General features: G+C 38.2%; 1 protein-coding gene across 12 annotated transcripts in view; it reads left to right on the plus strand.

Annotated features, from left to right (window-relative positions):
- Ehbp1 (EH domain binding protein 1) overlaps window positions 1–15018 on the plus strand; it is a 297197-nt gene that overhangs the window by 280319 nt on the left and 1860 nt on the right. For all 12 annotated transcript variants that reach the window (XM_085829085.1, XM_029483503.2, XM_029483502.2 and 9 more), the window contains 2 exons: window positions 7909–8008; window positions 9321–9394. In XM_085829085.1, coding sequence (XP_085685211.1) covers window positions 7909–8008; window positions 9321–9394 — 174 coding nt within the window. The remainder of the gene's footprint in view (window positions 1–7908; window positions 8009–9320; window positions 9395–15018) is intronic.

Raw genomic sequence — 15018 nt, forward strand, 5'->3', positions numbered from 1 at the left:
GTGAGAACCAGGGCTACACAGAGAAACCCTGTCTCAAAAAACCAAACAAACAAAAATCCATGTTCTGGACTAGAGAAATGGCTCGGCAGTTAAGCGCACTTGTTGCTCTTACAGGGGACCCATTTTCAACTCTCAGTACCCACATGGTGTCTCACAACCATATGTGTAAAGAAATACAGTGCCTGCTCAAGGCTAGTAGAGTGCCTGCTTAGCATGTATGGGACGAAAGAAAAAACTGTAGAACTAACATTTTCAGACTTAAGCATATTACTAGCATGCTTATTTATATGGTTAGGTCTTGCTGATATTTGCATTGAGAGTCAGAAAACCTTTTCATATTCCTGTTAGTGATTATAATTATTAATTATTCTGTTATATTAGAAATCCAGGAAAGACACTGAAGCTTGAGTAAAGACTGTGGGTCTCTATGTAGGAGACCAAAAAATTTATAATACTGTAGGTCAGACTTTCACAGTGCTTTGAAGATATTCATCTGATCTTCACAGAATTCTATGAAGTAGTGTAGTGTGCAAGTATGTAATGTGTATGTGTATGTGTGAATTCAGGCACATGTCCACAACCATATGACAGGCACATATCAACCCTGCCTTCCTAGCTTCCTATGCCAACCTAGCTGGTTCTGAGTCGAGGATTCCTGTCTCTGCTTCCCATCTTGCAGTAAGACCACAGGGTGACAGATGTGAGCTACCATACCCTGCTTTGTGTGGGTTCTGGGCATTCCAATTCAGCTGTTTTATCCACTTGAACCATGACCCCCAACCCTTAAAGTAATGCAGTGTTCTCCACATTCAGGGTAAAGAAGCCTAGATCTTAACCAAGTTTATGTAGCTGTTAAAAAAGCAGAGCTAGAGTTCACTGCCAGGCTGTGTTTTTATAGACAGGATTTTCTGCCTTGTGCACACTTGCCTTGATCTTCTGGTCTTCTTGCCTCAGCCTTCTGACTTCTGAGACTACAGGTGTGTGCACTGCGACAGTCTCACCAAAGTCCTGCTTCTGACCTGCACCCCAGCCTCAGAGGTAGTTTCTGGGGGTGTTGTTGTTTATGAGAGTCACTCCGAAGGTCTTGATTCTCAATGAAGAGCCTGTCCTTGTTAGCTAGTTATCTGTGAGCCTGTACTGGTGAGGTGAGTGACTTAGACTGGTGGTTCATACAGCTCCCTGGGTCTGAGGCCTGGTTCTACCACAAGCTAGTTGTGAATTTAACTGTTACACAACCCTATTAAATAGTTGAGTATCATAATCATTTCCATTATTATTATTATTTATACCTATGGCAGTATCTTTTTGACATGGTTATTCACAAGTCTTTGATACTTGTGTGTTCTACTGAAGAGAATAAATAACTACACTGAGAAGGCCACACTATTAATACTTCCAACATCTACCTCTAGTCTTAACAAGCATATGTGTGTACCACCACATGAACACCCATGTGTGTACACAGACAAACACAAAGTTAAAAATATAACCAAATAAAACATAAAAAGTCAAACTCATCCAAGAAGAAAGTAAATGATTTTTACCGGAGGTGTGTTAGTGTCCTACTTTGGTTTCTATTGCTCTGAGAAAACACTTGGTGAGCAAAGGGTTTATTTCAACATAGAGTTTACATTCCCTTGTTGAAGGAATCCAGAGCAGGAACCCTAGGCAGGAATCAAAGCAGAGAATGTTTCTTCCTGGATTGCTCCCTGGGTCATTGTTCAGCTAACTTTCTTATGCAGCCCAGGAAGCATGTGTAGTCATGTTTACTCGTTATCAGCTTAACTCAGGCTTGCTCAGAGCAGCTACCAAATGGGAAGTGGCTGCGGAGGTATTGCATTGAGGGGTTGAACTCTCTCTTTTTTGTGGTTTTGGTTTGGTTTTGGTTTGGCTTTTTGGTTTGTTTGTTGTTGTTGAGGTTTTTTTTTGTTTTGTTTTTTGGTTTTTTTGGTTTTGGTTTTGGTTTTTTAACTGGGAACCAAAGACTTCCTAGCCATCTATTTACAGACTTAAAACCTTCCAATCCAGGCTGAGTTGTAGCTCAGTGATAGAGTGCATCCTGGCATGGGAGAGGCCCTGCATGTTGCCTAGCACTTGGCAAGCAGGGGCAAGAGGGCTGCCCATGTCTGAGGCCAGCATGCTTTACATAGTGAGTTCCATAGTAGCCAGAGCTTCATACAGAGAACACAAAACCAGGAAGTACCCAAGGTATGTGCTTTAAAAATAGTAAAAATGGGGTGAATTGAACTAGAAAAAAGATTTCTCAGTAGGAGAAGGAGCCTCTTCCCAGGCCTGATTAAGTTCTATCTCCAGAACCCAGTGATGGAAAGAGAGAGCTGACTCGAGCGAGTTGTCCTTTGACACACACATGGCCACACAAATAAAATACAATTTAAAAATATTTTAATGCTGAAAACCCAGTTTCCTGGTGGGTTTTTCTCAAGAAGCTTTTTTCTGTTAGATTTTATTTCTCTTGTTAGAGACTTTTTCCTTCATATTACATCAATTTGTACTTCAAATTATGATTTCATATTTTTACCTTCTTTAAATAGCCAGTAAAGAAACTTTGATATGTATTCTATTAAATGCCTGTGATTTTCAGTCTTAGTATATCTCTTCCAGGATCTGCTTTATTCTTGCATTTTCCAAACTCACTAGATGTAAGTGGCTGCCCATTCCTGGTGGCTATAGCTATGGGCTGTCTTCTGAAGGTAACAATGACACTTTTTCAGTTGCACAGATGTATTGTTCTACTGTTACCTGCATTTTTTCACCTTTTCTGCTTATGTCCAATGGCATACTAAGTAAAGAAACCCTAGCTCAAGTCTCTGAGCCCTTTTGGCAGTGTCTCCACTTCCTAACTCCATACCACGCCTACTGCCAGGGCCCTCTTAGTACCACCAGCACGGCTTGGCTTGCATTTTGTCCTGCATGCTATACTGAGGGCTTTGCACAGGTCTCCATGTTCTGTCCTACCAAGGCCACGGTGACGAGGCTCTGAGTTCAATCCTCAGCACTATAAAAAGGAGAGAGGCTCAAAAGGTTCAACCATTAGAGATGGTCAAGGGGCTCAATTAAAAAAGAATACTCTAAAAACTGAATTGAATAAAGACATGGGAAGATGAGAGGATACATCTCTACCATGTACATCCCAGGGATTGAACTAAGGTATTTGGGCACATCCACAAGTGCCCTTAGCACCTGAGCCATCTCTCTGGCCTTATCCACAGGATTCTCAAAATTAATGCAAGAAAGTCCTAATAAAACACACTGCTCTACAAGATGTCTGTAAAGCTTAAGAATGGGAAGATTCCTGAACAATAAGGTATGGTTTGGTTCTGTTGCCATTGAAGTCTTACCTAAATGATCTTTTTTAAAAATGAGAGAGAGAGAATAGAGTTGGGTAGGTAAGGAGTTGGGGAGTGGGTTCTGAGAGGAGTTGAGAGAGAGAAACATCATTAAAATATGAAAAATATTTTAGATTAAAATGAATTGAACTAGAAAAATGGCTAAGCAAGTAAAGACACCAAGCCTGATAGCTGGAGTTGAACCCAGAACCCACAGGGAGGAAGGAGAGAACTGACTCCTGAGTACATCTACAAACACATAACACACACACACACACACACACAAATAAATGTAATAATTTTCAAATGTTGAATCCTTATGAAAATATACCTCCAGAAATTTTGACATTCCTAAATACACAAAAATGTATGTCAGTGTGTGGTGTGTGTGTGTGTGTAATTTTCTTCAACTCTTCATGTCCTTCACATTATTATCTGCCATGTCTATAGTCACTTTTGAGTCATTTCCATGATAGGACTGTAAGAGAGCTTTAAGACAGAGAGACTATCCAGCACAAACCAGAAAATAGGGGCAAGCTGGCAGGGTGCTCTCCATCTGTAGAGGCAGCTCACCATTCAAGTGGCCTTATTCTGAAGAGCCTAATTGATTCCCAAGTAGACAGTGGTCTGTTCTGTAAATGGTTTTCTAGAAGAGCAGCTCACTGTGTCTCTTCCTGTTTGTGAAATGTATTTAGTGTCTCTTAAAATTTGTTAACCTCCCAAATGTCTACCTGCCTGTGGTTTGGGCAACTACACAACCTGAAATGCTTTTAAGATCTCTCAGCAGTGTGGGCTGGGTGTGGGTAAGTGGAAGAGTGCTCACATACCATGACTGAAGTCCAGGGTCTGAATCCTATCACTGCAGTATAAAATAGAAGAATTCCAGATTTGGAACCTCACTCTTCTGTATGTTAAAACCTTGAAAAACCCTGCTTCTGAAAAGAATAAATGAAAACCACAAATAAATTATTGGATGAATGAGTTCCTGAAAGAAGTCATATTTTAATGTTCAGTCTCTTGTGAGTTGGAATGTAAAAGTGATGGCTCTCCTTGACTATGAGACATTCACGCTGTTCCTTCTGCTGGCGTGCACAAGCAGCTCTCTGTGGAGTGACTCCTGCTCCCTCCAGAAGCAGGAGAAGGGCATGAAGTCTCATTTACACAATTATTTTTCCAGCTCTTGTCCCTGGTTACTTAGTGTTTTTGCAGCTCATGCTCCAGCTGCAGTATCTGATTTAAAAAAAAACAAAAGCAAAACTAAACTAAACTAACGTTAAGACATTTGACATCCAAAAAGATGCCTCATTCCTACAGGAAGAATAATGCAGACCTCCTTAAGGAGACAAACTGTTTATATGTTTGTTGCTAGAGATTATAATAATTTTAAGGTAAGAACTCCTTGTTCTTTGTGATGTCCTTATTGGTGAATATTCCATCTCAGCAAATGTACACTGAGCCTTTAGCTCAGATCTTCTTGCCATCCCTTACCCCACAGTAGCCTTCAACAGTGCATGTTTCAGGTTATGAAGCTAAGAAGAAATTATCATTCACAGAAGAAGCAGGATTGGCTCTGCAGTGATGGAAATGTAGTTGTAATTATAAATTTAAAATAATTTTGAAAGAAGAGGTAGTTACAAGGTAAGTTAAATAAGATTAAATGATTTATGGGCATTTTATAACGGCAGTCTTCATTTTAAGCTACAGTGTAAAGTGCTTTATTCTGAGATTAGGTATTGTGGCAGAAGCTAAAACTGCCTTTTCTATCGCAGTGCCAGAATACAACCTCTTTTTCTTTCTGCACTAACAAGACTGCTTCGCCACCGCAGCCCACTCTAAGTAATTAAATCAATCCTTTGTACTTACCGTATTCTCCTCTAGTGACGGTACTAGATCTGATTATATGCTTCATGCATATTCAAAGTACCGCGCTGACAGCTCTTTAATGAGCTCTTACTTAATCAGTATGAACAATGTTCATCTTGTTCTTTTTTTCCTCGTGCATTAGAGCTAGGAACAGTTGGGAAAAATGAAACATCCAGCATTCATTTGAAAAATATATTGTACTTTGAAAAGTGTCTAAGCGGAGGAAGTTGCATTCTGCCCTTTAAGAGTCTGATGGACAAATTGGATTACTAGTATTGGATTAAATAACAAATGGTTAGAGGAGAAATGAGAAAAGCTCACTGTGATCAGAGGCTTTAATATTTTTTGTTGCTTATAAAGCTAAAGGGGTCTTTAACCAGTTATTAAAGTCAGGATTAATTTGTAATGGTTCAACTTACTGGCTTTTAAAAGCTTTTAAATTTAAAAAATTTTAAATCCCTATAAACAATAGTGTACTGATATGTTAGAAGAAACTTTAATTTTTTTATTATTAGACTGAGTATATATTTCTATCACTGTATACTACCTCAGATAAGGATTAATGGTACAGAGTGTTTTTTTTTTTTCAGTGAATAGAAGTAAGCTGTGTAGTAATGTATCTTTGAGCATTGTTAGGTTTATTTCCTTTTGAAACGTGAGGGTTTTCTATTATTATTTATTTCCTAACAACTACAGGGGTATCTTTGATTCTTACCTAGAAATACAGACATGAGTTAGCAAGAAAACCACACAGTTCCACATCAATGTTGTCAAACCTAGGAAGCAGGGTTCCATTGAAGAAAATGATGTTAATGTAAAAGTAGGCTGGCCGATTTTCGTGTTGCCTGAAAGTTTAAATTATGGGTTAAGTTGAACTCAAAACAGAGTTTGAATATATCTGTATCTTTAGAAGCCACTTGAGTTATGACCACAAGAATTGGATCTTTAATCAGAAATTAGATATCTTGAATCTATGCCTATTAATATTGCACACATGTGTCAGTTCACTGATCAAAACGCTTCCACCGGGGTACTTTGGCCTTTTTCCAAACTGCAAGCTTTTTCTCAGCTTTTTCTTTTTACTCTTTCTTCTTTTGTTGCTTCCCAGGGATTTGTGCCTATCGCAGCCTGTGTCACATGACCAGTGTCAAGACATCACATGGTCCAAACTGAATACAAAACCAGCTACCCAAAAGGAAAGATTAAAAGTACTGTAAAACAATAAAGACTTTTGTTGAGTCTCTGAAAGAATCTATCTTAGGTCCTCACACATTAAGTTCTAACAATGTGAAATAACCAGTACCTGGTCACTGTTCTTCCTGAAGACGGGCAGCACCCTGAAGTTCATCTACAGCCTTCTGCACACAGACCTGCTTGGAATATTCTAAAGCATTCTTTAAATTTGTATTAGTATAGAAATAGCTTAATTATGGCATTTCCATAATTTATAAAGTAAATATCTAGGCAACATGACAAAATACACAATAGTTATTATATCATATCATCTCACTGAAGTGAAAAGAAGTCTGTCTGTAAACAGAGGTGATGCACATATTTGGTGCACAGGGCAGTCTGTGCCTGAGAAGAGCGCATGTCTATGACAGGGCCTACTTCCGGAGGAGTTCTAAAGTGAGGAGGCTGGAGATGCTAAAATTAGACTCTTTAAATATGGTGATACCTCTGCATTGTTTGAATTTTTTTTTTAAAAATCTCAATGTCTTCAATTTTTAAATGGAACTATCACACTTAAGAAAGTATACAACAGAATGATCTTTTCAGGGATATTCAATTAAACTTTTAAGTTTATCCTATGAATATTGTGGAGAAATTGGACTGTTGATATTAAGTAATGGGTTAACAAAGCAATAAAACAACCATAGATGAAACTCTGAAGAGAAAAAAAAAGGTGAAAAGATTGCTAATCTGACCTCGTATAACTTGAAAGGTATTTTTCTTCACTACAGTGTGACCTGCACGTCACTGTGCATGACCAGTGTCGAGGGTGTATGGACTCTGGTGGGGAGCCGAGGCAGAGATGACTGTAAAGAGCCCCTGGGCTGGAGTCCTTCGCAGGCCAAATGTTAGTGTCTGTAATGAAATAGTCTAATCATTGTGATGATGCTTTCCAGAGAGCTGTGTGTCTTTCTGTACTCTTGTTGTTTACAGTACACTTAATGGCGTGTGAGAAGTTTATCTTTTAGAGTCGATGAGTCCTCGTGGTACACACACATAATGTATTTTACATTCCAGGAGGAAAACAAGAAGTTGTTAAAAGTAAAAACTTTCACAGTATCCCTGGGCTTCTCTGATCTCCCTGCTATACTGAACAATGCTCATAATAACTTTTATTAAATCATGACCATATGCCTGTCAGCACCCTACATTCCTCACTGAAACATAATAGCAAGTCAGCCTCTGGGAGGGTTTAGACGGTGAGCATTCTGTTTATAGTACTTGGTGTTAGTATGCTCCGCAGGTATGTTCAGAGGACGAGAACTCAGGCTGCGTAAGTTTCAGCTCTGAAAGACTGGCTTCTGTATTCTTAAATACTGCTCTGTTTCAGGCCTGGACCCGAGTCTTGTAAGCAGTGCACTGTGCACATTTGAAGCACCTCAAATATTTTCCAAGTGAAAAAGTTGTGCTGGACTGGTTTTTGGCTTGCAGGGTGTCACATAACACTGCTCTTTGTGATCTGCAGGAAGGAACACGGAAGAAGAGGAGGCGATGATGCAGGAATGGTTCATGCTGGTTAATAAGAAAAACGCCTTAATAAGGAGGATGAACCAGCTCTCCCTCCTGTGAGTGCCCAGCCCTATGCTGCCAGCCTGGGGCGCACTGTCAGGGCCTTCTTTGGGGTTTAGTTTTTACTAAGCTTAATTATTTTCCTTTCCTTAGAAAGCTAGTATATAATAATATTCATCTGAACAGTAAGAATTTGCAGACGGACTAATAGACACTGGGGAAAGTGGTTTTTAAAGTCACGAATTACAGAACAATTTTTGAGTATAAAGTATTTTTAAATTTGTATTTACTATTGTGTGTGTGTATATATATATGTGTGTGCATGTATATATGTGTGCATGTGTGGTGTGGGCATGTGTGCGTGTGTGCACATGTGTGTGCATACATGTACATGTTCATGAGTTCACACACTACAATGGGAGTGTGGAGTCCAGGAGACAGTCTCTGTGGAGTTAATTCTCTTCCTCACTTTATATGTGAGTTCTGGAAGACAAATTGGGGTCGTCAGGCTCAAGGCAAGGCCCCGCAGCACCATTTCACCAGCGCCCAGTTGTGTTTGAGAAATAAATCCCTTGTGCAGAAGAGGATTAGCTTTCCCTTGGGCTTAGAGGAACCCTCCAGAAAAGTAAAACTCAAGTTTGTCTTTAAGAGTCTAAGCTAAAAAATAAGTCTTTTAAGGACAAAGTACATTTATTATGTATAGGTGGTGTTAATATAAATTTTGGGATAAGAACTTAATTACCTAACGGTGGCCCTACTGTGAGTGTAGAGAGTAAAGTGCTATGGAGACAAGGCCACTTGGAAGCATCTGAGCCTTTAAGATTGAGTTGGCTAAAGGGGTTACTTGTCCACCCCATCTACTCATCAGTTAATGTCCCCTTAGGATGCCAATATTGTGGGCCAGCTTACCACGTCTTTATTTGAATGTAAAACCCTAATTTTATAATTTTTTCCTTGCTTAAGCCTGATTAAAACATGGGACTGTGTGTTTTCAGTTTTCACTGAGTACACTCATTTGTGTTTCTTCTTTTCACATGAGGTTTTCAGTAAAAGAGTATTTATTGTGGACTGTGATAGCATTTTACAACAGAGCCTTATACCTGGCACTTAAAACAAGCAGCATTTAAGAGTAGGACTGCTTACCTTAAGGTGTACCTCTGTGCCATTCAGAATTGAAGGAAGGAAGGAACACTACTAAGCGTTCAACTAACGGAGGTTTGGGGTCTGTATATCATTTGTTTAGAGTGGCTTAAAGTTAAATAGCAAGTCAGTTATGACTCCTAAAATCAATGGAAACTCAGGAGGTTTTTATAAGGGTTTAATGATTTAGTAATTAGCATATTGATGAACTTTTTACCACTTGCCTAGGGAAAAAGAGCATGATTTAGAACGAAGGTATGAGCTGCTGAACCGGGAGCTACGGGCCATGCTAGCCATTGAAGGTAAGAAAGCACTGGGGTAAGGGGGCCATGCTAGCCATTGAAGGTAAGAAAGAGCCAGGGGGGAGGGCTGTGAGGTGCCAGCTGTCAATGGGGTTTAAAGAGTGCTATACATATTTGGTTTAACAAGGTCAGTTCTAGTTGGTACCTATAGGAATTGCATATGTACCTTGAAGACAGAAAACTGTATCCAAAACCAAACTCATAGAGTTAATTTAGATAGCTAATCACTGTGTTTACTACTAATAGTACTTAACTTTTGAGTTAGTAAGAATAAATTTCCATAAAACATAAAATGAATGAGCTAATTGATTTTAGCTAATTGATTTTATATGCATTTTAAAGTTGTTGTTTCCATTGGGGAGTTTCAATAAAGATTTATTGTTTTGATTATTTATCATTAGGATACTGTTGTTCTTTTCTATTTTTCTTTGCTTTGTTTTTTAGGCAGGGTCTCCCTCTCTATCCCAGTTTGGCATAAAACTCAGTATTATAGCCCAGAGTGGCTGCCATCTCGTGGAAGTCCCCGAGCCTTACGGTCCCATGGGCTAGGGTTCCAGGAATAAGCTGTCACACCCAGCCCTGTTGCACTTCTTAAGGCTGCACACCTGTTAAGTAACTATTTGGGCAATGATTGATATAAGAGAAAATGAAATACATGCACACTTTTTGTAAGTCAGGGTTTGTGTGAGCATCCGCTAGTTCAAGTTTAGCATTTACTATATTTTCCTAAGTTCTGAAGTGTTTTATAATGCTCTTCTTATATCTCTTGTTAAAAATGCCTTATAGTTCAAAGATTTTTTGCTTAAAAGCTAATCCTCAGGGCTCTGTAAAATAGATCTTTTGTCTAATCAATGCAAATTGATTTTCCTGTTCTATATTGACCTCGTAACCCATTGACTGTCCGCGGTAATTTCGTTTTCACCTGATAAGGTGCCTGATCCATAAGTCAATTCTAATTGGTCCAGAAACTAGAAATTTAAGTTTGTAAGAGAAAGCCAAGTGAAGACTTACATTCTTAAAATATTTCAGAATATAGTGCCTTAAAATATGGCCTGCTTTTCAGTGACCTTGTATGTTGTGGAAGCTTTACTTTAATTATGCCTATAGCTATTATCTCATAACATCACTGATAACATTTGTATATCTTCAGTTTAAAATTCAATTTATTTTGCTTTTAAAAGCTTCATTTAGCTAATTTCCTTCAAATGGCTAAATGTGTCAAATACCATTGATAACTATTAAATTTTTCAGAATTATTTCAGAATTTTTATGAAATTTGCCACTGCAATAAAATGCACAAGTACACCAAATGGTATTTTTTTCCTTTAGATATAATTTTTCTAGTTATAGTATGTTTTTTAAAAAAGAGATCAGAAAGCTAAATAGTTGAAAAGTAGATGCAGCAGTTACTATGTAAGTAGGATATATGTAGACTGTATCTGTATGTAATATATAACTCATTATACAATATATAATATATATATTCATTATACATTACACTCAATGTAAAGTAATCTTAATTTGTTTTTATATCCATCTTCTGTACAGAAAGATAAATTGCCCCTAAAATACAACCTTATACAGTATAATTGGCTTTTAGGGCAGAGATGATATACTGTTTTTATTCCCCAAACCAGTATTATTGCTAAGTATGCATTTTATACCACCCTTACACATGGAAAATATCCCAGTTTCACTGGCCATCTGTATGTGTAGGCGTAGAACCTACCATTTATTTGTTCTGCTTGAGGTTCTTACATTTAGAGAGGAGCAGTAAAAGCCATATTTTTAAAAACCAAATGTAACTTTTAGTCTTTTGCTTCCCTCCTCATCCTTTCCTCTCCAACACACAAGCATTTTAAATTGCATTGTTCTGTATGAGACTGTGCCTCAAATCTGTGTCAGTTTCTCATTAAGAGAAAAGAGGGAGTCTTGAGGAAGAGAACAGCCTGTTGATTGCAGACAGAGGCCTTAGAGAGATAGATGCCTGTCTCAGTAGGCTGAGCAGGAGGACAGCTGCAGGGCTGCCCTCAGCGTGGACATGGGAGCTGCAGCAGCCTTTCAGACCCCAGAGCAAAACATGGGAAGAGACAGCAATAGCCCCATGTTGTTTTCCTGTGTTTAAAATGCACTGTCTTCTCCCAGTGTCTTCTCCTTAGCTATAGCTATAAACCAAAGCCTTCCCAATGCACTTCAGCATGTGGCAAGGCATGTGCCAGCAGAGATAGCAATAGTCATAGCACACTGAAAGGAACATTTACAGGGTGAGAGCAAACAATTATGATATGATAATAATATTCAATATTGTTCATCCTTTCTTCTGAGAACCCATTATCACTCTCCCTGTTCCCTGAGGTGTCCTCCTGGTTGCCACTCTCCTGAGCTCAAGCTAACAAACACCTTGCTGATACTTTTCTATTGTTTTTTGTAGTTGTTGTTCCAGAGTATTTAGTGCTCCCTCAGGAAAGACAAAGTCACTTCTGCGCACATTGGGGCGGGCTTTTTAGAGAGGGGCATGTTCATTTTCTGCACAAGAAATGGATCTTCTCTAGGATTTGTACATCTTGATTTATTCTTGGCTTAGAGTTTGAAGTGGGTGCTCTTCTAAAGGGATTTATGCATAGGTTCACTATTTTTGTAGTTATGGTTTATATGATAAGCTTTTTATATTTAAAATCAATATGTAATCCTGTGGAGGAGCTTATCCCCTAAAACCCCATTTGTAAATCTATTTTAGCTTTGTTACACAGCACAGCCACAGTCTTCCGTGGATTGATTAGGCTCCACAGTAGAATCCTATCAATGGCCTGTTCTGATGATGAGGCAAACTCTTTCAGGATTGCTAGTTGACTGGAACTAAAGATAAGGCTTGACTGCAATCCCCCAATGTGCTCTTTACAAAACTAGTGTTAATTTTCATCAAAGTGCCAGGCTTATTCAGAGCAGCAAGGCTGGAGGCTCTACCAGAACTTTAGGTCGTTCTGTTCAAGTGTTTATACGCATTTCTCTTGCCCCGCTCTTCCCAGTAATTATCAACTTCAGCAAATGAACTGAATCAGGGCATGAACAATTAGCCCTATATATGAAAAAGAGGTTTTTTCAAATTAACAAACAGCTCAGTTGAAATGGACATAAACAGAATCTCTTTATTTCAACACTTTGGCTCAAATGCTACGTCAAAACTTAATCCTATTTGTTGTGAGAAGATATGGCTTCTGTACCAAAAGTACACTGGAATCTTTAAATTTATCAGAACCCACACTGTAGTTTGTCCAAGCTAAAGTCAGTTCAGCTAACCAGTTAGCTGTGACTGGAGCTGCAGCTGAGCAGTCAGGTTATAACGAGGTAATTCATCAAATACATGTGACATGTCCAGGGGAAGCTATTTAAAGCTATTCAAAACTTAAGTTTGAACATACCTGTTAATCTTGATCAATTTAGAATGAAATATTTTTAAATGATCAAAATAGTTTACTAATTTCTCAATTGGCATTCAGCTATCTATAATTTTAGTATATAAGTGAATATATGCATGTATAATATAATTCCTTCCTACCACAAGAAACAAAACAGCAAACAAAAGTATAGATTTGCTAAGATAAAAATCTATTTATTGCACATAGGTAAATACAGTAATGACAGTTAACAGCAAAAATCCACCAATTTTATGTTACAGTATTTTAAATTCTGATGTCATTTAACTTTGACTCTAAAAATGTTTTTATTTAAACTACCTAAATATTTTTCAGTCTTAAATGTTTTTTTCAATTATGGGAAATGTTAATGAGATAGGAGATGTGAAATATAAAAATATTCAAATTTTCAGGGATTACAGAACTTTCATTTGTTCATATTGTTAAATTTTAATTTTCCAATGCTAATGAAATCCTGGCATTTTAAATAATTAAATAATAATAAAGCCTTTTTAAGTAGTCAAGTTCAGATGAATGATTCAATAAGAATTATGTATTTGTTATTATTTTTTTCTCAGTTTAGATTTTTAATTTACATTTTTGTGTATGGTGGAAAAAAATGTGCCTCCTGGTTGTAAAGTTAACCAAAATATCTTAAAGCAAAGAAAGAATTGTAAATCTTATACCTGTAATCAGAATTTTTTATTCATTAAAACTACTAATTTAATAATTGCAAAATTCAGTCATAATTTTAGGATCTTTTCTAAATTCAACTACAGTGACCTAAAATTAAACTAAAACTGTCTGTCTTAAGAATCCTTCCAGTCACAAAGCCTGTTACCTCACTTGCTCTGGAGAGTAAAACCTACTTAAGAACATGAACAGATTAGAAATATTTCCAACATTCCTGTGTCCTTAGTCACTTGGGTCCAGAGAGTAAAGGTTGTGGCTTCTCTGCACTTCACTTATTGTTAAAATTCAGACATAGTTTCCCATACGTTCCCTTCTTCCTCTCCATACTATAAAGTACTTTGCCCTTTAAATGAGAGCATAATCATAGTTAGTCACGGAATATCTTTGTATTTGTGGTGTTTTGTATGGAATGTGGATCATTTAAAAATGATCGCGGTTTGCGATTAGCATGGTGAGTTTAATATGTGTATTTTTGTGTTTGAGCTTGTAAAAGGAGCAGTGATAAACTGAGTTAACGCCTAGCTGCCTTTCTCCAGCTCTGCTAACCTTTACTGCATGATGATGCATCTAATTTTTAATTCGTAAACACAAGATAGCTTTCCGTGTGGCACCGATCGCTTTCATAGAGCTGTTGAGCAGTTTGCGGTCTTGAATAAATTTTGCTTTGGAGGGGGGAGGGATTTGAAGTAGCACATTCTTGTGTGGTTTGTGAAGATTCACATGGTAACCAGCATAAGCATTGTTAGGTTTATCTGAATAAGCACCAGCCATGTGAGTTTTAACGTGATTGCCCAGAGCAATGGAGAGAGAAGAGAGAACCCCGCAGGATTGCACTTGTCTGGTTTTTGGAAGGTGTGTTTGCTGGGAAAGGGGAACTATAAGAGTCAGTGGCCAGAGTGCCGCCCCCCATGCACACCCTTAAAGCTGGTGTCCTGTTTCCCTCCAGGCCCTCTTGCGTTCTGCTATCTCCCCACCATCTACTTCTTCTTTTCATTGTTTACCTTCCTAATGAGGGAGGCGGGGTAGACTGGGGCTTGATTGACAGCTACAAGCCCTTACAGTCTGGCCAGAGAGCAGTTGGCTTTGGTTTCAAAAGTGTTTTAAATGTTAGATTGTGGTCCTGTTTTTATCAAGTGAAACTGCTGCTCATCTTAAGGAAAATATCAAAGCTGAAAAGGTTAGGTTATGTATATCACTGGGTACTAAAACTGGCATAAAAATGGCCACCCACCCATAGAAAAGGCACTGCCCAGCGCATTTTCCGACCTTTTAACATGGGAGTTTGGAAAAAGAAGTATATGGAGGGGTTTTTTTATCCCCTTTGCAAGAGTGCTTCGATTTGAAACCACCCAGCAAATGTCTCCAAAAGAAAGCTGGCTGTGATGCGGTCGAGAGCTGCAGTGTAATACTGCAGAGCACATTTATTTTTTTACTTCAAAGAAAAATGCTAATTAGCCGATTCACTACTTTTAAAGTTATTGTGAAGCATATGGCGCCCAGTGTGAGATACATCCAACT

Source organism: Mus caroli, unplaced genomic scaffold, assembly GCF_978045245.1.
Source record: "Mus caroli unplaced genomic scaffold, Mus_caroli_1 scaffold_13, whole genome shotgun sequence".
In the NCBI taxonomy this organism is placed as follows: domain Eukaryota; kingdom Metazoa; phylum Chordata; class Mammalia; order Rodentia; family Muridae; genus Mus; species Mus caroli.